The 25,544-nt window shown below is 43.4% G+C and overlaps 1 protein-coding gene across 1 annotated transcript in view; it reads left to right on the forward strand.

The window, feature by feature from the left end:
* Positions 1 to 25,544, forward strand: part of tbck (TBC1 domain containing kinase) — a 62,883-nt gene that overhangs the window by 32,684 nt on the left and 4,655 nt on the right. Inside the window, exons 23-25 of the mRNA XM_064926605.1 lie at positions 2,581 to 2,762; positions 9,589 to 9,752; positions 18,725 to 18,884. Of these exons, the coding sequence (XP_064782677.1) occupies positions 2,581 to 2,762; positions 9,589 to 9,752; positions 18,725 to 18,884 (506 nt within the window). The remainder of the gene's footprint in view (positions 1 to 2,580; positions 2,763 to 9,588; positions 9,753 to 18,724; positions 18,885 to 25,544) is intronic.

Here is a 25,544-nt window from a genome sequence, read left to right on the forward strand (position 1 = left end):
ACGTCTCTCAAAGTAAAACTGTCAAGAGACACATTAAGGATGTGCCATATGCCTCTATTGCGCCCCTCGAGTGAAGCTCAGTCTCTGATCTCTGACCCTTATAGCTCTTCTCCTCCTCCGCCAAATCGTTTGGCAAACTGTTAAACCAAAGTTGACCACCATGACAGCATGGCGTTATCTTTTGTCTCATTAATTTCGGAGGCAAGATTAGAAGGCAGGAATTCGCTACTGAAATTCAAAGATTGGGAGTTAAAATTGAATTGAATGATGAACCAAAGCGAGGCAGGACTAAGCACGCTAAGTAAACTGAGGCAGGACTAAGCACGCTAAGTAAACCGAGGCAGGACTAAGCACGCTAAGTAAACCGAGGCAGGACTAAGCACGCTAAGTAAACCGAGGCAAGACTAAGCACGCTAAGTAAACCGAGGCAGGGACAGTAAGCTTATTTTCGCCCTGCGGCGTTCTAGAAAGCAACGTCTCAACCTGCTGATTTTGTCCCCTCTTTGTTCCTCTGTTAGTTCAACATGTTGCCTTTTTAAAGTCATCTGTAACTTTTTCATGTTTGGAAACTTGCCAACACTCACACTCACACACACACACACACACACACACAACTCACAATGGCTGGCTTGGCAGCAGGTAAGGCCCTGTCTTGGGTGTACTGATGATGCGGCAGCATTTGTCTTCACACAACATTAGCATCCGCCTCAATGAGGAGCACAGCTCACAGGCCTGATGAGCTGTAGTTCTAGACATGTAGCTAGGAGTAATACAACCCCCAAGAGCTGCCAGACCACTTCAGACCACTTCTCAGACAGGAAGTCGAATGTTTGGATAGACAGATGCAGTGAGGATCAAAGGGTTGCGTAGAAAGTGGATTGGATAGGGTTGCTTTATGGGTTTTGTGTGTGTGTGTGTGTGTGTGTGTACCATTCTAACCAGAATGGCCCGAGAGGCTACAGTACAGCTCCGTCAATCAATTTGCATTTTAAATGTAATCAAAGAAAGTGCCCGGGTGCATTTTTTCTTCTTCCAGTTTACAGTAGACCATCTATTTACATTCTGTAGACAAGTGTCCACATTGACATGGAGGGAGCGTTTTGCCAGTGATTCGGTTGTCTCCTTCCCTCCGTTGTGTTTGATTGGGGCTGTGGCACTAGTCACTACCCGATCATTCAGAGGCACATCCATCTCCCACAGGGCCGTTGACACAGACACATTTTAAAGGCCCAATCTGCGATTTGTGTTTCAGCCTTAAAACATAGCCAATGGAGTAGTGCAGTCTCATATCTTGGGTTATGGTAGGCCAATGGAGTAGTGCAGTCTCATATCTTGGGTTATGGTAGGCCAATGGAGTAGTACAGTCTCATATCTTGGGTTATGGTAGGCCAATGGAGTAGTACAGTCTCATATCTTGGGTTATGGTAGGCCAATGGAGTAGTGCAGTCTCATATCTTGGGTTATGGTAGGCCAATGGAGTAGTACAGTCTCATATCTTGGGTTATGGTAGGCCAATGGAGTAGTGCAGTCTCATATCTTGGGTTATGGTAGGCCAATGGAGTAGTACAGTCTCATATCTTGTGTTATGGTAGGCCAATGGAGTAGTGCAGTCTCATATTGGGTTATGGTAGGCCAATGGAGTAGTACAGTCTCATATCTTGTGTTATGGTATGCCAATGGAGTAGTGCTGTCTCATATATTGGGTTATGGTAGGCCAATGGAGTAGTACAGTCTCATATCTTGTGTTATGGTAGGCCAATGGAGTAGTACAGTCTCATATCTTGGGTTATGGTAGGCCAATGGAGTAGTACAGTCTCATATCTTGGGTTATGGTAGGCCAATGGAGTAGTGCTGTCTCATATCTTGGGTTATGGTAGGCCAGTGCAGTACAGTTGTACTTAGACATGCATTAAGTTATATTATTCATGAATCAAGGGGTATTTAATCAAAATGGCCATTGACTAGAAGAGACCATATCCCAGACTGCCTTTTTAATAGGGTTCCATATCCCCATTACCTAGCTAGCAGTTGCCAGAGTCCCTCCAGTCCAACAGTTGATTTGTAGCCCTGACTGTGTCAGATCCCCCCTCATTCAATCAACCGCCACATAATCAACTGAATCAAATCACATCTGTCTGACAAAGTGTATCTCTAACACACACACACACACACACACACACACACACACACACACGCACACACTGCCATGGAATGCCCAGCTGCCTGTCTGTCGGTCTCCCTCTCTGTGTCTGTATCTGTCTGCCTGCCTGCCTGCCTGCTTGCCTGCTTGCTTGGCTGGAGAGGAATCTGACTACCAGTGTTTCACTGGAATGACCTCCTGTCTGTAACCATATATTTGTGAGGTCCTGTACACTGAGAGCATACCGCCCCTCTACCGTAGCCTGTCCTGACAAACCCTCACCCCCCGTTCCTGGAATAAAGATCCATCTCATATTTGATTTTGTGGGTCGGTGGCAGGCCATGCCAAAAGCTCTCATTAGCCACATGTTTCATTAGCACAGAACAAGGGGGCAGTGAAATAGAGAACAAAATGAAGAATGTTTCCCTTCCTCCTTCCAGAGATTGACATTGAGCGCTGTGTCCGGGAATCCATCAACCTGTTCTGCTGGACTCCCAAGAGCGCCACTTACCGCCAGCACGCCCAGCCTCCCAAGGCCCAGGGAGACAGCAGCACCAACGGCTTCGGCAAGGCGGCCAACTACTACTCCTCAGACTACCAGGACATGCCCAAGACGGACCTGGTGAGCACTCCTCCATCATCACACATGACTCACACACAGATATGGACACATTGACTCACACACAGATATGGACACATTGACTCACACACAGATATGGACACATTGACTCACACACAGATATGGACACACTGACTCACACACAGATATGGACACACTGACTCACACACAGATATGGACACACTGACTCACACACAGATATGGACACACTGACTCACACACAGATATGGACACACTGACTCACACACAGATATGGACACATTGACTCACACACAGATATGGACACATTGACTCACACACAGATATGGACACATTGACTCACACACAGATATGGACACATTGACTCACACACAGATATGGACACATTGACTCACACACAGATATGGACACATTCACGCACACACTTGTGTGTGTATATATATGTACTCACATTCACGCATAGCCAAACTCATATATATACACACACACACACACACACACACACACACACACACACACACGTTGGTTTTATTATCCTAACCTGAACCCTAAACCTAAATCTGAGCCATGAACCTGAACCCTAATTGTAACCCTAAAATAGCCCTTTTCCTTTTGGGGACTGGCAAAATGTCAGTTATTGTTATAATAATTTACATTTTTACTACCCTTGTGAGTACTTTTGAAATAAACACACACACGTACAGGCACACCATTTAACTCTATTCGAGCTCCTTCATGCCCAGACAGGCCTTGCTGTAAGGCAGTGGGCCCTATTTAACCTGTTTGCAGCTACCTCAATCCACCCATCTCGCCATGAGTTTACTTGTGTTCCCACTCAGACATGGGTTGTCCTAGGCCCCGTGTTTGAGCGGTGATGTCATAGACAGAATGTGCCTCTTGTGTGGTTTTCACACCCTAATGAAATCGTACGCCACGTGTTTATTGGTTGCTCTCGGTGACATTTAGTCAAATCTAGACCGCCTCATTCACAGACAGACAGCACTACAGTACACATGTAATGGAGATGGGGACATTGAGGGTCAGTGAGAACTCTCGACCCAAAATGGCCACTGTATTGCTGTATTAATTCCTTCCGGATCAGTCAGTGTTTTCCAGTTGCTCAATCTTTCATATATTATTTATTGGAGGTTTCCATTTTCCGGTGGTCAGGCTGTCAGCTTTGACTGGCTGTTAATTTATGATTATTCAGAGGGATAAAACTTGACTGGCTGTTAATTTATGATTTGGTCCAAGGGGAATAAATCCTGGGTTGTAATCTGAGCCTAATGGCTGGTTAACACAGACACGAGGGGCTCAACCCTAAACCATTTAAACACGTCCAGTCTCCGGGGGCCCGATTACCACCCACAAGTATCCTGGCTAGCTTACTACTGCCCTCTTGAGAAGATTCAGACAAATTTACTAGACAGACAAAATCCTCTCAATCCCTGTATGACGTGAGACACGTTTGACAGAACCGAAGGTAACATTCTAGTACCAAACCATTTTTCATGTTGTCGTATTGGGGAAAAGTACCGTTTCGGTTTACCGTGTAACGATAGTCTGCAGTGCCCTCAAGATTCTTCCTCAGAGATCACATAAAGGCAGGGAGGAACAGGAACACGGCTGTGAAACGTCAGTCTCAGAGAGGTTGGTTTACAGCGCTAGGCTTTCTTTTGGGGGTAACAGAGGAGAACCACGTACATGCAACATAATGGCCAATCTTAGAGGGAGGCTAGAGTATTGACCTGAATCCAGTTTTTCTTTTTAATACCATGTTCTAGGAATGATGGTTTTATTGCAGCTACAGAAACCATAAGGATACCAAAACCATAATGCTTCCCACTTGATTTCATATCCCTGTTTTCTACTACTGTGTGTTCCATACCTTTCAGCGAATAATGTTATAGTATATATTTTTCCTGTTTTTTGAATTGCACATGAAATTGTTACTATTTTTAAAATACTCTCCTTCAAGATCCTAGTCTGCTTATCTGGGTTTGATCGTTTTAGTTAAATAACATCACATTTTACTCGACACCCAGAAGTTGAAAGAAACGACCACGTCCGAAGATGGATTCTATCATTTCATTTCTCAATGTGTGTTGAGTTCATATCTGTTTGGTTGACTGTATGCCCTACAGCGTGCAGCGAGTAACTTATTCAATTTCCCAAAGAACATTGAATTAAATCCGGGCGAGATGATGTTGTCATGACACCAGAGAAATGAAGTGTTTACTGTATGCCTGGACCCAGGACCCGGCTCTGCTCTGGGCCTAGCTCGAGTCTGTCTGTCAGCAAAAACACGGAGGTAGTTTATTAAAAAGTGCCGCTCTGCTCCGCTTGCCCCTGCTGCCAGAGAAGTTACTTCACTTTAGTTGAGGGACATTGGTAACTGCCGCGTGGCCATTAATGGAACATAAAAGACATTAGGGTCTGTGTTTATAAAGTGCTGTTCTAGGATCATCGGGAGGACCCCCCCCCCCCCTGTCCATATAATCTTATTCAATATGATCTAAAAGGAATAAATGTGGGGAGGAATATCCTTCCTCCATCTTTGTGAAGGTTATTCCTTAATGGGTTTCATGGCGGCTCCTAGGTTTCAAGCCATTTTCTGATCAGTTTCTTTACTCATGATTTGAATTCATCTGGTCTGTCGCGACTGCAATTTACACTGAAATCCTTGATGGGGATAGAGTCGTGCCCTGAGAAATTATACCAGTGTTTGTACTAATACTGTAACTGAATGCCTGTACGTCACCATGACTATAATGGGAGTAATTGCAAATGCCTTCCGTATAGAATTACGCTGAGGAATAATTGCCATGTATGTATGGGAGTTCATATTGGGATGGCAAATCGCTGCATGGTGAATGGACAACACGGCTGTTGGCTATTCATTATCACTAGACCTCAGTCTAAGCTGGTTATCACCATGATGGGTATTGTCGTTATAGTACTGTACATTCATGTTCCCATGCAGTTGATCATGTGAACCAATAGGGGCTATCAGGTTCCTCTGCATAGTAAACGTTGGTGAGGAAAAACAAGCTCTGGGTAGTGTTCAGTAGTGCACACCATCGCAAAGTGTTTTGCAACAAATTTAAAGCATTATTGGACAAATGTGGACGGTTTCTCCCGGTTTCATGCCATTTAAAAAGACTTACTCCATACTGAACTGAGCCTGGGTCATTATATTATAATGCCATTTAGCAGATACTTTTGTCCAATCAATGCGTGCATACATTTTGCATACGTGTGGTCCCGGGAATCAAACCCACTGTCCTGTGTGTTGTGTGTGTGTGTGTGTGTGTGTGTGTGTGTGTGTGTGTGTGGAATAGATATTAAAGCTGTCTGATTATACACATTTATGACATCTTATTCACTTCTTAATGCAGTCTAGGCTTAGCTTTTAAAGAGCTTTATATTGATTGTGATCTCCTTTTAGGACATCATCCAGTTACCTTATCCAAGCAACAGTTATCATCATAATGGATTGCTCTTATCAGTCTTTCTCCTACTTTCTCACTGCTGATTGGATAAGGTGCTTACAGTTTGCCTGTGCTAATCCAAACTATTTGTTGTATTATTGTCAGTCTGTGTGTGTGTGCCCATGGCTGTGTGTGTGCGCCCGCCGGCCTGTGTGTGTGTGCGCCCGCCGGCCTGTGTGTGTGTAGGCGTGGCTGTGTGTGTGAGTGTGCCCACCGGCCTGTGTGTGTGTGTGTGGTCATTGTACAGCCTTTATTACCTCTTTATGGAGCCCTCCTATCAGTCATGGCTGTTTAGTGACTTCGAAGCCTCTCTCAGCCTATTGTGGACAGTCTGAGCACTGATGGAGGGATTGTGTGTTCCTGATGTAACGCGGCCAGTTCTTGTTGCCATCCTGTACCTGTCCCGCAGGTGTGATGTTCGGATGTACCGATCCTGTGCTGGTGTTGTTACACGTGGTCTTCCACTGCGAGGATGATCAGCTGTCCTTCCTGTCTCCCTGTAGTGCTGTCTTAGGCGTTTCATAGTACAGACATTGCAATTTATTGTCCTGGTCACATCTGCAGTCTTCATGCCTTCTTGCAGCATGCCTAAGGCATGTTAATGCAGATGAGCAGGGACCCTGGGCATCTTTCTTTTGGTGTTTTTCAGAGTCAGTAGAAATGCCTCTTTAGTGTTTTAAGTTTTCATAACATTGACCTTAATTGCCTACTGTCTGTAAGCTGTTAGTGTCTTAACAACCGTTCCACAGGTGCATGTTCATTAATTGTTTATGGTTCATTGAACAAGCATGGGAAACAGTGTTTAAACCCTTTACAATGAAGATTTGTGAAACTATTTGGATTTTTCGAATTATCTTTGAGAGACAGGGTCCTGAAAAAGGGACGTTTCTTTTTTTGCTGAGTTTAGGAACTATAAAGGGTTCTCCTTTGGGGACAGCCGAAGAACCTTTTTAGGTTGTAGATGGCACTTTTTTGATCATAGTGTATCAGTGAAATGCTTACTTACTGGCCTTTCCCAACAATGCAGAGAGAATAGAAAAAAAAACACAATGAGTAAGGATAATGTGGCTATAAACATGGGCTCCCAGTACTTAAGCTGGAGGAACAGGTACATGTGGACTTATAGGCCTTGAAGGCCCAGTGCAGAGTCAACATTCAGTTTTCCTGTGTCTTATCTTATTGTACAACAGCTGGTGAAAACTAACACTTTAAGTGTGAAAAAATTCACATGGCTGGTTTTAGTCCAACTCTGCGTTCAGAGGTCTTAAAGCATTGGGTGCCTCCCTCCGATTCAATGACTGGACAGTTAAGTGAATAAAATACACCCGCTGAACGTAATGATATTGAACTGCCTCTCGTTTGTATGAGTAAAGCACCCTCCTCCTCCTTTGTCTTTATCCTCTCCTTGTTTGCACAATTGCCCCATGTGGGATTAATAGCCTAAAGTATTTTGAATTGAATTCTCTCTTCCTCTCACCCCTGCTCTCTCATTCATGCTCCCTGCTTCCTATTGACTCATGACAGCCAGTGAAATGTGTGATCTGTGCCAGCAGATCATCGGGCTCGTTCATGCATGTATCAATAGCAATCATTCCACGATCCCATCCTCTCTCTCGCAACTTGATTTGTGCTGTATCCAGAGGAGGATATATTTTTTTGAATACGTTCAACTGCCATAAGGTCATCGCCATCCATCAAAGTTCTACTTCAGATGATGCGTTGCCGCATATCACCTGCCCCTTGCCATGTATTGCCGTAGATTCTGTAATTGTATATATTTACAAGGAGATGTTTCGTGGAAGCTTTAAGGTTTAGGTGACATTATACAAGAGTCATTTGGAAAGCAGAACTTCAGTGACACACCTCTAGAGATGTCAAGACTGCTTACAAAGGGAAAGCTAAGTAAGGATTCTCCCTCAGGCTGCACACTCTGTTCACAGGAGATACTGGCACCTCAGTGCCACCATAGTCCCTGCCACACAGACTTCTAAAACGTGCTTATACTCTCAAGTCTTTGATGACAAATAGCCACAGTGCCAGTGGACTCCCTGGCTCTCCCCATTAACACTGCTCATCAGAGCCGGTCTGCGCTGTCACCTCCAGGGCAGCATTATCCTGTAGTGTCGACTGGAAAGGGAGAGTGCCTTTCCAAAATCCTCTGTCCTCAGTACAAAGTTTCTTCTGCTTTGCCGGCAATGGCACTGATATCGCTTCGGGTCCTTTCTTGAGAACTACGTACAGTATTTACATATTTACAAAAGACTGACAAAGATATTGTACAGTACCACTGAATGCTGTTATTGTCACCAAAATATTCAAGTCTTCCTTTGAGAGTTCGATGTTTGCTGGACAACTAAATAACAAACTGTACAGTCGTGGCCAAAAGTTTTGAGAATGACACTAATATTAATTTTCACAAAGTTTGCTGCTTCAATGTCTTTAGATATTTTTGTCAGATGTTACTATGGAACACTGAAGTATAATTACAAGCATTTCATAAGTGTCAAAGGCTTTTATTGACAATTACATGAAGTTGATGCAAAGAGTCAATATTTGCAGTGTTGACCCTTCTTTTTCAAGACCTCTGCAATCCGCCCTGGCATGCTGTCAATTAACTTCTGGGCCACATCCTGACTGATGCTGCACTCTCTCACCTGCTTGCCGCCATTCCTGAGCAAGCTCTGTACTGGTGGTGTCCCGATCCCGCAGCTGAATCAACTTTAGGAGACGGTCCTGGCGCTTGCTGTACTTTCTTGGGCGCCCTGAAGCCTTCTTCACAACAATTGAACCACTCTCCTTGAAGTTCTTGATGATCCGATAAATGGTTGATTTAGGTGCAATCTTACTGGCAGCAATATCCTTGCCTGTGAAGCCCTTTTTGTGCAAAGCAATGATGACGGCACGTGTTTCCTTGCAGGTAACCATGTTTGACAGAGGAAGAACAATGATTCCAAGCACCACCCTCCTTTTGAAGCTTACAGTCTGTTATTCGAACTCAATCAGCATGACAGAGTGTCCAGCCTTGTCCTCGTCAACACTCACACCTGTGTTAACGAGAGAATCTCTGACATGATGTCAGCTGGTCCTTTTGTGGCAGGGCTGAAATGCAGTGAAAATGTTTTTGGGGATTCAGTTCATTTGATGGCAAAGAGGGACTTTGCAATTAATTGCAATTCATCTGATCACTCTTCATAACATTCTGGAGTATATGCAAATTGCCATCATACAAACTGAGGTAGCAGACTTAATGAAAATATATATTTGCGTCATTCTCAAACCTTTTAGCCACGACTATATACTGACGGAACCAATTCTACCTGAGTGGTCATAATAACTCTCTCTTATCTCCTTCTCTCTAGTCGCGGGAGCCCTTGGCGCTGAGTGACCTGAAAGCCGAGGTGTCCCCCCGTATCTCAGCCGAGGACCTCATTGACCTGTGTGAGCTGTCGGTGGGGGGTCAAACCAAGAGGAGTAAGGCCAGCAAGCCAAAGATCCTTGCCGTCGACATCCGCAGCATCGAGGAGTATCCTTTGTGTGTGTGAGAGAGAGGGGAATTAATCAATCAATCGATTGGTTCAATTAATGAAGCCTTTTCTACATCAGCACATTAAGCAGTTGGCACAAAGTGCTTTACAATAAAACCGACCTCGACCGCAAAGAGCAAGCACAGCAGAAACGGATGTCTTCAGGGCAGATGATTAAAATATGCCTCTTCTTCTACCCCCGGGCTGTTTTGTGTTAGCACAGCACCACATAGAGACGAGAGCCCAAGTGTTCTGTTTTACTTTGAAGGGGAATTTATAGCATGTTGTCGTAAAAGACGAGTCGTACTGTACCTCTTTTGAATAAATGTACGTGTTATTGGCCTCGGCTATGTCTCCAGAGAAGGGATCGCTACTGAAATATGCTTTTCACCTTCAGGCTGTATTGGTGTTGTGCAGTACCACCACCAGTACAATAGCTGTGTGTGTGTGTGTGTTTGGCTTCCATGTAGCTTTTAGCTTCATCAAGACTGATCTACTCCATTCACACACTGCTTGTACACAGTCTTAGAAATATTTTCTGTTGGTTCAGTTCAGCCATGGCTTTGTGCAGAGTATACATTGGCTGTGTATATGGCTGGTCCTGTGTTCAAGAACTGGCTTGCCTTCTGTGCTCTCCTCTATCTGGCTGAGGAGAGTATGGAGGTCTGGAGCGTTAGCTACTGCGTCAAATCAAACTTTTTGCCACATGCGCTGAATACAGCAAGTGTAGACTTTACCGTGAAATGCTTACTTACAAGCCCTTAACCAACAGAGCAGTTCAAGAAGAAGAAAATATTTACCAAGTATGCTAAAATTGAAAGTAACACAAGAATAACAATAACGAGGCAATGTACAGGCTAGTTGAGGTAATCTGTACATGTAGGTGGGGGTGAAGTGACTATGCATGGGTAACAAATGAACAGCGAGTAGCAGCAGTGTACGGCGGGGTAATGTAAATTGTCCGCTAGTGATTTTTATGAATTGTTCAGCAGACTAATGGCTTGGGGGTAGAAGCTGTTGAGGAGCCTTTTGGTCCTAGACTTGGCGCTCCGGTACCGCTTGCTGTGCGGTGGCAGAGAAAAAAAGTGTAACTTGGGTGACTGGAGTCTCTGACAATTTTATGGGCTTTCCTCTGACACCGTATATAGGTCCTGGATGGCATGAAGCTTGGCCCCAATTATGTACTGGGCCGTTCGCACTACCCTCCGTTACGCCTTACGTTCAGATGCCGAGCAGTTGCCATACCAGGCGGTGATGCAACCGGTCAGGATGCTCTCGATGGTGCAGCTGTAAAACTGTTTGAGAATATGGGGGCTCATGCCAAATCTTTTCAGTCTCGTGAGGGGGAATAGGTTTTGTTATGCCTTCTTCACGTCTGTCTTGGTATGTTTGGCCCATGATAGCTCGTTGGTGATGTGGACACCAAGGAACTTGAAACTCTTGACCCGCTCCACTACAGCCCCATCGATGTTAATGGGGGCCTGCTCAGCCCGCCTTTTACTGTAGTCCAAGATCAGCTCCTTTGTCTTACCCACATTGAGGGAGAGGTTGTTGTCCTGGCACCACACTGCCAATTCTCTGACCACCTCCCTATAAGCCGTCTCATCATTGTTGGTGATCAGGCCTACCACTGTTGTGTCATCAGCAAACTTAATGATGGTTTGGCCACGCAGTCGTGGGTGAACAGGGAATACAGGAGGGGACTAAGTACACACCCCTGTGGGGCCCCACGGTCTGGACCTGAGGAGAATCCATTCTGCCTGCTTATTAGCTACCGCATAGCCTGTTAGCCACCTGCTAGCCTGTTAGCCACCTGCTAGCCTGTTAGCCACCTGCTAGCCTGTTAGCCACCTGCTAGCCTGTTAGCCACCTACTAGCAAAAACAACTTGTGTGGGCAAAAGTTACAAAACCGCCACTGGATGGGAGGTTTATGGGTTAACTGAAAAACATTTGGAGTTTTTTGTTACAGGGTTGAGAATACCTGTGAAATTCATGTATCAGAAGTGTGAGATGGACTAATATGTTCTGCTGATTGGAGTAGCTGCTTTCGTCTTCGGATTGTGAATTGACCTTGTACAAGGTAACATTGTTGAGGTCCTTGGAGTAATTCTTCTAGAAAAACCTCCAGCCCTATCACTGGGTGTGAATACATCTGGCACGTTTGACAGCCAATGGACAAAGTTACCCTGGATATGATATGAGTGTGCTAAGAAAATAAGGAGAGTGAATGTGCAGGTGGTTAGATGTGAATATGCAGGGGGTTAGATGTGATTAGAATTCCAACTTAACCTCTGGTTATAATTACATAGAGTTACCCAGACACATGTTTTATTTACGTTTCTTTACCTTTCTTGGAGGAAAGAAAAGGCAGACTCCTTAAGTGGGATGTGGGACCCTCGGCGGGTGCTGCTGTATTATTGATTCATTATTGTGTGTGTGTGTGTGTGTGTGTATGACACAGCCTAACACACACTCCCCTGTGGATACACCTGATAAGTCCCTTAGATTAAAAACGGGTTGCCAGAATCAATAACTTAGTAATAATCCATCTTGGCTATTCATAAAAGTGCAATATCACAAAACAAAAACACAATTTGTCTGCACAGATGGACTGTTTGTTTTCTTCTAGTTCTATTTCCCTGACAGTTGTTCAGAGTAGACTTTCCAGCGCTAAGTAACTAATACTCTTTCATCTTAAAAGTGAGCCACTCTCTCAAAAGTCATCGTCAGAGGTCAGTGGAATGATAATTGTTTTACGGGGAGATAAAGCTCCATTAATCAGAGGGGGATTAGGGGGAATACCTGGCAACCGTCCTCCCTCAGACAAAGTCCTCTCCATTCTATAGAGTCCTGATAGACAGCGGTTCCCAGGGCTCCTGACCCTGAATAACAAAAAAGGCTTTGGGCCACTTAGAGCTGGCTACCCTGCATTGCGATGATTGTGAGATAAAATACAGTGTTGGGTCTCCAGTTGGTCACAAAGTTATTCAATTGATCACACCAATCCAGTGTTTTACTAGTGGTTGGTTTCTATGCCTGCATATATTCAAGAATGTAAATGATAATTGAACAGAGTATCAGATTTCAGACTGTAGCTACCTTTTTAAGTAGTTTGTGCACAGCTGTTTTAAACAACAGTTGTGTGGACTACCTTACATTTAGGGGTTCTAGAGCAAAGATTCAGTAATTCAAGTTAAATTGACTAAAGTGAAATATGTCAGTGTGTATAATGGCCTCTCTCTTCCCAGGAATAATTTAGTATGTGGCCTAAAGTGCTTCAGGAAAGCAGTTGAGCACCGTTCGTCTTAAAATTATGTAGCAATAATGTCGATAACTACACTCGGAAACGGAGCAAGCCAGATAAGGAAAACATTTAAACGTGTCAACCCTCGCAAGGCTGCAGGCCCAGACGGCATCCCCAGCCGCGTCCTCAGAGCATGCGCAGACCAGCTGGCTATCCCAGTCTGTTGTTCCCACATGCTTCAAGAGGGCCACCATTATTCCTGTTCCCAAGAAAGCTAAGGTAACTGAGCTAAACGACTACCGCCCCGTAGCACTCACTTCCGTCATCATGAAGTGGTTTGAGAGACTACTCAAGGCCAATATCACCTCCACCCGACCTGACACCCTAGACCCACTCCAATTTGCTTACCGCCCAAATAGGTCCACAGACGATGCAATCTCAACCACACTGCCCTAACCCATCTGGACAAGAGGAATACCTATGTGAGAATGCTGTTCATCGACTACAGCTCGGCATTCAACACCATAGTGTCCTCCAAGCTCGTCATCAAGCTCGAGACCCTGGGTCTCGACCCCGCCCTGTGCAACTGGGTACTGGACTTCCTGACGGGCCGCCCCCAGGTGGTGAGGGTAGGCAACAACATCTCCACCCCGCTGATCCTCAACACTGGGGCCCCACAAGGGTGCGTTCTGAGCCCTCTCCTGTACTCCCTGTTCACCCACGACTGCATGGCCACGCACGCCTCCAACTCAATCATCAAGTTTGCGGACGACACAACAGTGGTAGGCTTGATTACCAACAAAGACTAGACGGCCTACAGGGAGGAGGTGAGGGCCCTCGGTGTGTGGTGTCAGGAAAATAACCTCACACTCAACGTCAACAAAACTAAGGAGATGATTGTGGACTACAGGAAACAGCAGAGGGAACACCCCCCTATCCACATCGATGGAACAGTAGTGGAGAGGGTAGTAAGTTTTAAGTTCCTCGGCGTACACATCACAGACAAACTGATTTGGTCCACCCACACAGACCGCATCGTGAAGAAGGCGCAGCAGCGCCTCTTCAACCTCAGCAGGCTGAAGAAAATCAACTTGTCACCAAAAGCACTCACAAACTTCTACAGATGCACAATCGAGAGCATCCTGTCGGGCTGTATTACCGCCTGGAACGGCAACTGCTCCGCCCACAACCGTAAGGCTCTCCAGAGGGTAGTGAGGTCTGCACAACGCATCATCGGGGGCAAACTACCTGCCCTCCAGGACACCTACACCACCCGATGTCACAGGAAGGCCATAAAGATCATCAAGGACAACAACCACCCGAGCCACTGCCTGTTCACCCCGCTATCATCCAGAAGGCGAGGTCAGTACAGGGGCATCAAAGCTGGGACCGAGAGACTGAAAAACAGCTTCTGTCTCAAGGCCATCAGACTGTTAAACAGCCACCACTAACATTGAGTGGCTGCTGCCAACACACTGACTCAATTCCAGCCACTTTAATAATGGGAATTGATAGGAAATGATGTAAAATATATCACTAGCCACTTTAAACAATGCTACCTAATATAATGTTTACATACCCTACATTATTCATCTCATATGTATACGTATATACTGTACTCTATATAATCTACTGCATCTTTATGTAATATATGTATCACTAGCCACTTTTACCTCTAGCGTCGAGCAATCCCGTATCTGGGAGCGTAATCATAGCCTCAAGCTCATTACCATAACGCAACGTTAACTATTCATGAAAATAGCAAATGAAATGAAATAAATATATTGGCTCACAAGCTTAGCCTTTTGTTAACAACACTGTCATCTCAGATTTTCAAAATATGCTTTTCAACCATAGCTACACAAGCATTTGTGTAAGAGTATTGCTAGCTAGCATAGCATTAAGCCTAGCATTCAGCAGGCAACATTTTCACAAAAACAAGAAAAGCATTCAAATAAAATCATTTACCTTAGAATAATTTCAGATGTTTTCAATGAGGAGAATCTCAGTTAAATAGCAAATGTTCAGTTTTTCCAAAAAGATTATTTGTGTAGGACAAATCGCTCCGTTTTGTTCATCGGCGTTGTAATGACTGAATTTTCTGGGGTTTTACGTGAACTTTTTTCCAAATTAACTCCATAATATCGACAGAAACATGGCAAACGTTGTTTAGAATCAATCCTCAAGGTGTTTTTCACATATCTATTCGATGATAAATCATTCGTGGCAGTTGCCTTTCTCCTCTGAACCTAATGGAAAAGTGGACGCAGCTGGAGATTGCGCAATAATTTTGACGGAGGACCCCAAGCGGACTCCTGGTAAATGTAGTCTCTTATGGTCAATCTTCCAATGATATGCCTACAAATACGTCACAATGCTGCAGACACCTTGGGGAAACGACAGAAAGTGTAGGCTCATTCCTGGCGCATTCACAGCCATATAAGGAGACATTGGAACACAGCGCATTTCCTGTATGACATTTCATCTTGGTTTTACAGAAAATATCTTTGCAGTTTTGGAAACGTCAGTGTTTTCTTTCCAAAGCTGTCAATTATATGCATAGTCGAGCATCTTTTCGTGACAAAATATCTTGTTTAAAACGGGAATGCTTTTTTTATCCAAAAATTAAAAGAGCGCCCCCTATATCGAAGAAGTTAACTATGCCACTTTGTTTACATACTCATCTCATATGTGTATACTGTACTCAATACCATCTACTGTATCTTGCCTATGCTGCTCTGTACCATCACTCATTCATATATCTTTATGTACATATTCTTTATCCCCTTACACTTGTGTCTATAAGGTAGTAGTTTTGGAATTGTTAGCTAGATTACTTGTTGGTTATTACTGCATTGTCGGAACTAGAAGCACAAGCATTTAGCTACACTCGCATTAACATCTGCTAACCATGTGTATGTGACAAATAAAATTTGATTTGAATAATGATTATTAAATTATACAAATGTTTTTTGTTCTTCTCTTTGGCTCGCTTGTGCCTAGCTTTCACTGATCCCTCAACACAAGCTGCCTGGCACTCAGCAGAGAGCTAACACTGTTCCCTTGGCAGATAGCTAACACTGTTCCCTCCGCGAGAGCTGCCTGGCGCTCAGCAGATAGCTAACACTGTTCCCTCCGAGAGCTGCCTGTCGCTCAGCAGATAGCTAACACTGTTCCCTCAGCGCGAGCTGCCTGGCACTCAGCACATAGCTAACACTGTTCCCTCAGCGCGGGCTGCCTGGCACTCAGCACATAGCTAACACTGTTCCCTCGGCAGATAGCTAACACTGTTCCCTCCGAGAGCTGCCTGTCGCTCAGCAGATAGCTAACACTGTTCCCTCAGCACGAGCTGCCTGGCACTCAGCAGATAACTAACACTGTTCCCTCGGTCAGTGCGAGCTGCCTGGCACTCAGCAGATAGCTAGCACTGTTCCCTCAGCGCGGGCTGCCTGGCACTCAGCAGTTGGCTAACACTGTTCCCTCAGAGCGAGCTGCCTGGCGCTCAGCACATAGCTAACACTGTTCCCTCAGTGCGAGCTGCCTGGCACTCAGCAGATAGCTAACACTGTTCCCTCAGCGCGAGCTGCCTGGCACTCAGCAGATAGCTAACACTGTTCTCCCGGCAGATAGCTAACACTGTTCCCTCAACACGAGCTGCCTGGCACTCAGCAGATAGCTAACACTGTTCCCTCAGCGCGAGCTGCCTGGCACTCAGCAGATAGCTAACACTGTTCCTTCAGCACGAGCTGCCTGGCCCTCCGCAGATAGCTAACACTGTTCCCTCAGCATGAGCTTCCTGGCACTCAGCTCACACTGTTCCCTCTCTGCGAGCTGCCTGGCACTCAGCAGAGCTTAACAAACGAATTGTCTTTTGTTTTCTTTCTTTCCACTCATTATTTAAATTTAAGCACTCTTCCAGTTCCCACCCTCCCTGTCCTCCTCCCATTCACCCATCCCCTCCTCCGAGATTGAGTTATTACTTTAATTTGCCTGGCTCGTGATATTTCTGGAGACTGTTTTTGGCAGCCAGAGCTGCTGCTGTAGAAACTTCTGGTAGACTCTGTTAGGCTGACAGACCAAGGCAGACCCCCTGTCTCACGGTCACCTCAGACAGAAAATGACATGCACACATTAAATTATTACACTCTGGGTGGTCATGGGGGGATGCACTGTATACTGTGATGCACTGTATAGTGTACTGTGTCCATGATTGCACTTACCCAGAAGGTATTTTCTAATCAGTGATCTTGTATTGTCTTGTAGTATTCATTATGCATGACTAAACAGAGGTGGATAAATTATTAATTTAAAGATTTCTTTAGCATCACTTTCAATCATTTTCCATATTGTGGACATCAAGCATATTTTACACCCAATTGCGCACAGACATTTTAAGTGATACCTGCAATGAATCTGATTGGAGCAAACAAGCTACCATGACCTTGGTGTATTAGCTAGCCCTCGACAGGCCTAGTCCACTATAGATCCCTGTATTTTATAATAGACAGACAGTGTGAACACATGGCCTTGGTGTATTAGCTAGCCCTCGACAGGCCTAGTCCACTATAGATCCCTGTATTTTATAATAGACAGACAGTGTGAACACATGGCCTGGAGATGTATTGCTCTGTAATTTGAATCGACTGCCTTCGGAGCCTGAGATTCATCACCGTGTCAGAGTCTCAAATCATATCCAGTTGCTCTGTTTTAGGCCCATAACAGTGAAACTACAGTCTGTGGGACATTTCCCTCCACTCAGTCATGTTCTATTACTGCAGCAGTGTTAAACAGACTTTTATCAGGATGAGGGATTGGAAACAGTTTCTGTCTCCTTATCCCCACACTGTAAAAAATATCATGATTTGACATACAATTGTAAGGCAACCAGCTGCAATACGATTAAGAGTTTTCTTTTCTACAAAATTTTCCACACAAAGTTTTTGTTGAGTTTGCTCAACAACATTATTTTTTTTAAACTCACAATCTTATTGCTGCTCGTTGCCTTAAAATTGTGTGTTGAATCAACATTATTTATTTTAATAATTACACTTTACGTGATACATGTAAAAAACACTTGCAGAACCTTCAAGAAGTTAGAAGTTAACTTGTGAAATTAGGTAACAGTTTAGCTGAACAGCACTATACTGTAGTGTAAGAATCCACATCAGATGTTCATACCCATAGTGTGATGCAGGGATTTAAACACCTTTATGGAGCTCACGGTATCACTACTGAATGCTAATAGACTTAATGAATGAATTATGATGTGGTTATAATCATAGCCGTGGGAAGTAGGGTTGCAGAGGGTGCTGCAGCACCCCCTGAAAAATCACATTTAGTAATTATTATTACATAACAAAAATCACCAAAGTAATGCACTGGGCCTTTAATAGTCCTGTATTAGCGGACCAATATAGCCATCTGCAGCACGGGCAAACCAAAATAATCCCCCCCATGGAAGAAGGATATCGCAGCACCCCCACCCCTAAACCACTTCCCGCGGCTATGGTTATAATGCAGTGTTTGACATAAGCATGTATGGCCCTCTTCTAATGACTTATTGGTCACCCTAAGTTATTGAGGACATCTGAGATCATCTCACTGTATTACTATCTCATAATGATCCTGACTTCATCAGCCATCTAAAAGGACACTTTAATACCATAAAGACTTTACTTAGACTGGTGTACATTTTACAGCGTTGTCACTTAACCCAGGGTGTCCAGCTTCGGCCGAGGCCACATCTCGGGAAGCATCAGCATCCCCTACAGCACGGCGTTCTCTCCGGACGGGGAGCTGGTGCAGTGTCCCGCCACCGGCACCCTCCAGAGCTTCAGGGGACGTGTCATCGTGGTCATCGGCCACGCCATGAAGAGCGCCGCCATGGTGAGAGAAAACACACACGCGTTTAGGGATACACAGACATTCATGCATGAACGCAAATGCACGCACATTTAACCTTTATTCATGTGGGGAAGTCCCATTGAGGCCAATTTCTCTTTTACAAGGGATCCCTGTTTCACAAGTGCATGCATCTTCACACACTCAAACACATGTGTATGCAGGTGCACCCTACGCACACACACACACACTGTGTCTGCAGCTAGGACGGTTAACTTGCACAATGAGCAATTTAATTGATTCCACCTAAAAGTTCAACAAGCCAGACTGTTTTGATTCAATTAGGGTCATATTCCGTTCCTCCACAGATCTCCACTCTAAGTCATACGGAAGTCATGGATTGTTCAATCAGACAGGAGTCCAGTTTGTGTTTTCCTCGTCTATGCTGCATTCAGCTGTTTCTGGGGCAAAGCTATTTGCTGTCTTCTCAGCATATTTGTGAACTGTAATTGAAGTGAATCACCATTTTTCCAAATGAAGCATAAAAGCATGATTTGGTTCTGTTTTTCGCTGTATGGAATAATAAATGATAGTCACATTGCTATAAAAAAAGCATTCTTAGTTCAATTCACCTTGGTATAATCCATATTTAGTTTAATTCCCCTTGGTATAATCCATATTTAGTTTAATTCCCCTTGGTATAATCCATATTTAGTTTAATTATCCTCGGTATAATCCATATTTAGTTTAATTATCCTCGGTATAATCCATATTTAGTTTAATTATCCTTGGTATAATCCATATTTAGGTTAATTCACTTCTGTATAATCCATATTTAGTTGAATTCACCTTGGTATAATCCATATTTAGTTTAATTCACCTTGGTATAATCCATATTTAGGTTAATTCACCTTGGTATAATCCATATTTAGGTTAATTATCCTCGATATAATCCATATTTAGTTTAATTCCCCTTGGTATAATCCATATTTAGTTTAATTCCCCTAGGTATAATCCATATTTAGTTTAATTCCCCTTGGTATAATCCATATTTAGTTTAATTCACCTTGGTATAATCCATATTTAGTTTAATTATCCCCGGTATAATCCATATTTAGTTTAATTATCCCCGGTATAATCCGTATTTAGGTTAATTCACTTCGGTATAATCCATATTTAGTTTAATTATCCTCGGTATAATCCATATTTAGTTTAATTATCCTCGGTATAATCCATATTTAGTTTAATTCCCCTTGGTATAATCCATATTTAGTTTAATTCCCCTTGGTATAATCCATATTTAGTTTAATTCCCCTTGGTATAATCCATATTTAGTTTAATTCACCTCGGTATAATTTTTTATTTTTATTTCACCTTTATTTAACCAGGTAGGCTAGTTGAGAACAAGTTCTCATTTGCAACTGCGACCTGGCCAAGATAAAGTTTAGCAGTGTGAGCAGACAACACAGAGTTACATATGGAGTAAACAATTAACAAGTCAATAACACAGTACAAAAAAGGCGAGTCTATATACATTGTGTGCAAAAGGCATGAGGAGGTAGGCGAATAATTACAACCTTGCAGATTAGCACTGGAGTGATAAATGATCAGATGGTCATGTACAGGTAGAGATACTGGTGTGCAAAAGAGCAGAAAAGTAAATAAATAAAAACAGTGTGGGGATGAGGTAGGTGAAAATGGGTGGGTTATTTACCAATAGACTATGTACAGCTGCAGCGATCGGTTAGCTGCTCAGATAGCACATGTTTGATGTTGGTGAGGGAGATAAGTCTCCAACTTCAGGGATTTTTGCAATTCGTTCCAGTCACAGGCAGCAGAGTACTGGAACGAAAGGCGGCCAAATGAGGTGTTGGCTTTAGGGATGATCAGTGAGATACACCTGCTGGAGCGCGTGCTACGGATGGGTGTTGCCATCGTGACCAGTGAACTGAGATAAGGCGGAGCTTTACCTAGCATGGACTTGTAGATGACCTGGAGCCAGTGGGTCTGGCGACGAATATGTAGCGAGGGCCAGCTGACTAGAGCATACAAGTCGCAGTGGTGGGTGGTATAAGGTGCTTTAGTGACAAAACGGATGGCACTGTGATAAACTGCATCCAGTTTGCTGAGTAGAGTGTTGGAGGCAATTTTGTAGATGACATCGCCGAAGTCGAGGATCGTTAGGATAGTCAGTTTTACTAGGGTAAGTTTGGCGGCGTGAGTGATGGAGGCTTTGTTGCGGAATAGAAAATCCATATTTAGTTTAATTATCCTCGGTATAATCCATATTTAGTTTAATTATCCTTGGTATAATCCATATTTAGTTTAATTCCCCTTGGTATAATCCATATTTAGTTTAATTATCCTTGGTATAATCCATATTTAGTTTAATTCCCCTTGGTATAATCCATATTTAGTTTAATTCACCTCGGTATAATCCATATTTAGTTTAATTATCCTCGGTATAATCCATATTTAGGTTAATTCACCTTGGTATAATCCATATTTAGTTTAATTCACCTTGGTATAATCCATATTTAGTTTAATTCACCTTGGTATAATCCATATTTAGTTTAATTATCCTCGGTATAATCCATATTTAGGTTAATTCACCTTGGTATAATCCATATTTAGTTTAATTCCCCTTGGTATAATCCATATTTAGTTTAATTATCCTCGGTATAATCCATATTTAGGTTAATTCACCTTGGTATAATCCATATTTAGTTTAATTATCCTCGGTATAATCCATATTTAGTTTAATTCCCCTTGGTATAATCCATATTTAGTTTTATTCACCTTGGTATAATCCATCAAATCTGCTGCCTACCACCTCTCAGTCAGACTGCTCTATCAAATCATAGACTTAATTATAATATAATAACACCCAGAAATATGAGCCCTTAGGTCATTAATATGGTCAAATCCGGAAACTATCATTTTGAAAACGAAATGTTTATTCTTTCAGTGAAATACAGAACCGTTCCGTATTTTATCTAACGGGTGGCATCCATAAGTCTATAGCTGTTACATTGCACAACCTTCAATGTTATGTCATAATTGCGTAAAATTCTGGCAAATTAGTTTGCAACGAGCCAGGCGGCCAAAACTGTTGCATATACCCTGACTCTGCGTGCAATGAACGCAAGAGAAGTGACACAATTTCCCTAGTTTAATATTGCCTGCTAACATGAATTTCTTTTAAACTAAACAGGTTTAAAAATGTTTAAAAATGTATATATATGGTTAGGTACACATTGGTGCAACGACAGTGCTTTTTTTGCGAATGAGCTTGTTAAATTACCCATTTGGCGAAGTAGGCTGTGATTCAATGATAAATTAACAGGCACTGCAGAGACCATACTTACTCTGAAGTAAGTAAGACATGCATTCATATTGAAATGAATGGGCAACCTGAATGAACTTAGCCTGTGAACCAGATACTTACCAAACCCTCTGTGTTGACTCTTAGGAAATTGCTGTGTATCTGACCTTCTGTATAAGAGAGACCAGACCAGTGAGACAGACTGACAGAGATGGTAACAGAGATAGTGACAGACAGGCAGACAGACAGGGGGAAGAGTAATCCATTTAGAAGAAATACCACAGACAGCCTAGTCAGTCTGGGGTGTATGTGACGTGTGGCTCAAGGTCAGAGGTGAGACGAACTACCATGATAAAGTTGACCTTCCCATCTACACTGGTGTTTCTGCAAAGACAGAGCCCAGTCTGCACAGGCATCTTCCAGCCTTTGCAGCCAATAGAAAAACAACCTGTCAATTTGCAGAGCAGGGAGGGTAAAGCCCAGTGCTATAGACGGATACACAGGAATATGGCCTTGTTGCTCTAGATGAAGGCCCTACTGATTGGCCCTGTCGCCCAGACGCCACTTCCACTGCACTCCTACCTCCTTATCTTCCCCCACCAGAACCTACATCCACCTGGATAGCATGAAAGGCAAACTCTCCTCCTTCATAACCTTCCCTTCCTCTTTGTATCCCTCTCTTTTTTTGTCCTTTGCCTCAGTGGTGTATTTATTTGGGATTTAACCATGCATGGATGTTGTGTGTGTCTTAGTCACAGACTTACCGTCGGCTTTGAGCAGAGTGATAATGGCACGGTTACTGGTTTCTCGGGCATCACGACAGGATTAAAGAGAGGGAGCTTTGGACTGTCCTTCTGTTTGGATCCTCGCTTAAACGCTTCCTTAGAATGTGTGTGCTGCTGCAGTCTCGTTGTTGTGAGTTTCCCTCCCTCTTGCTCTCTGATTCGAACTCTCGCTATCGTTCCCTCTTTCTATCCCCCTCTCTCACTCCCTGTTTTATTTTCCTTTTCCTTCATCTATCTCTATTACTTATCCTCCCTCTACACATCTTTCATTCATTCATTCTCTCTGTCTCTCTCTCTGTCTCTCTCTCTGTCTCTCTCTCTCTCTCTCTCTGTCTCTCTCTGTCTCTCTCTCTGTCTCTCTCTGTCTCTCTCTGTCTCTCTCTGTCTCTCTCTCTGTCTCTCTCTCTGTCTCTCTCTCTGTCTCTCTCTCTGTCTCTCTCTCTGTCTCTCTCTCTGTCTCTCTCTCTGTCTCTCTCTCTGTCTCTCTCTCTGTCTCTCTCTCTGTCTCTCTGTCTCTCTCTGTGTCTCTCTCTGTGTCTCTCTCTCTGTGTCTCTCTCTCTGTCTCTCTCTCTGTCTCTCTCTCTCTCTCTCTCTCTGTGTCTCTCTCTCTCTCTCTCTCTCTGTGTCTCTCTTTCTCTCTCTGTGTGTCTCTCTCTCTCTCTGTGTCTCTCTCTCTCTCTCTCTGTCTCTGTGTCTCTCAATTCAATTTGCTTTATTGGCATGACGTAACAGTACTGTGTACTGTCGATTTAGGGCCAGATAGCACTGCATTTTGCTTTGTGCTTGTGTTTCCCAATAAGCAATGTAGTTTTGACGGTGTTGTACTTTGGTTTATTCTGATTGATTAATTGGATGTTCTGGTCCTGAGTCTTCAGTGTGTTAGTAGAACAGGTTAGTGAACTCAGCCCCAGGACCAGCTGGATGAGGGGACTCTTTTCTTTTCTCAGCTCTTGGCATTGCAGGACTTAGTAATGATATGAGAGGGGGTCACTGTATTTTAGATGTTTCCAAAACTTAATTGCTCTTTTTTTTAAATTATTATTAGTGGAAATTGGCCTAATTCTCATCTCTTTCTCTCTGCTGACCATCTCTGTCTCTCTCTTTCTCTCTCCCTACCATCTCTGTCTCTCTCTCTTTCCCTACCATCTCTGTCTCTCTCACAGTCACTTTTCCTCCCTTTCTCAATTTCTCTCTGGGTGCTGTAGTTTTTCTTAATGAATGGACTGTTTTGCTTGCCTTTTCCATCCCCAATAATCTGCCCTGAGGCTGGATGGAAGATCTTTCTCATTTGGAGATTTCAGCAGAAGTCTCAGTCTAGTTTGAGGATATTTAAGAAATTGATTCAGTGTGTGCATGCTTGTGTGGGTTCATACTGTGTGTGTGAAGTCCCCACAAGAATAGTAAACAAACAAAAATGTTGACAAACTGGGGACATTTTGTTAGTTCCCACAACGTCAAATGCTATTTCTATGGGGTTTGGGGTTAAGGTTAGAATTAGTGTTAGGGTTAGAATTGGGGTTAGTTTGAGGGTTAGGGTTAGGTTTTTGGGTTGGGGTAAGAGTTAGGGTTAGGGTTTATGGAAATAGGATTTTGAATGGGACTGAATGTTTTGTCCCCACAAGGTTTAGTGGTGAGGGAATTAAAGCACCTGTGATTCATTCTGGTCGAGAAGATAGAAGATGTAGCCATGAAATGTGTTTTGACCTGGCAGGCAAACGTGGGATTGTGTGTGTGTACTCTAATGCATTAGTGATGAATGTTTGTTTACTGCCTAGTGTGCCTTCTCTCCCAGTCTATGGGTGAATTCAAAATGGTACCATATTCCCATAGGGCTCTGGTCAAAAGAAGTGTGCTGTGGTATGTAGGGAATGGGTTCCATTTGGGATGCACCCTATACATGGCTCAGTGAGACTGGAGATGTCTAACACATAGCTAGGTCTTTAGTCGTCTACTATATCGTTTATGTCTGATAGATATTTGTATTTATTTACCGTCTATTTACAATCGGAACATGCATGAAAACATGACTGTAAATATAACAGTTTATATATACAGAGACACAAGCCTGCATACATTGTTACCTAGCCTCAGGAGTGAAGAACACAGAAATACGATGTTCCACCCATAGAGACATGTCATAATAGAGATGTTTATACCACAGCATTGTTGAATACTCGTTTCCGATTGGCTAGAAGGTCATTCAGGAATATAATATCTGTTTTTCATTATTTGGTTAAATCAGCACTGTCTTTGATGTCTCAGTTACACAGAATGCCAGCTGGTCCAGTTGGTCTGAAATGGCACCCTGTTTCATATATAGTGCACAGAAACCTCTAAAGAATTTGGAGGTTGTCCTCGAGCTACACTAGATACTGTACCTACTATACCCAACTGGACGAGACTGGATGTGTAGCAGACCACCTAACCTACAGTAACCAGAGTCTGGGAACAACTTAATTCCCCAGATGTGATGCCATAGATGTGGTGAGCAACACCAGTTGCACCAGGCTCCAGTTCTGGGGAAGTCAGAATTACAAAAAGCACTATTACAGCATATTTTCAACAGTGTTGCTCTTTATTATGTTGAAGAAACA

This window comes from Oncorhynchus masou, chromosome 20, assembly GCF_036934945.1.
Source record: "Oncorhynchus masou masou isolate Uvic2021 chromosome 20, UVic_Omas_1.1, whole genome shotgun sequence".
NCBI classification, from domain to species: Eukaryota; Metazoa; Chordata; class Actinopteri; order Salmoniformes; family Salmonidae; genus Oncorhynchus; species Oncorhynchus masou.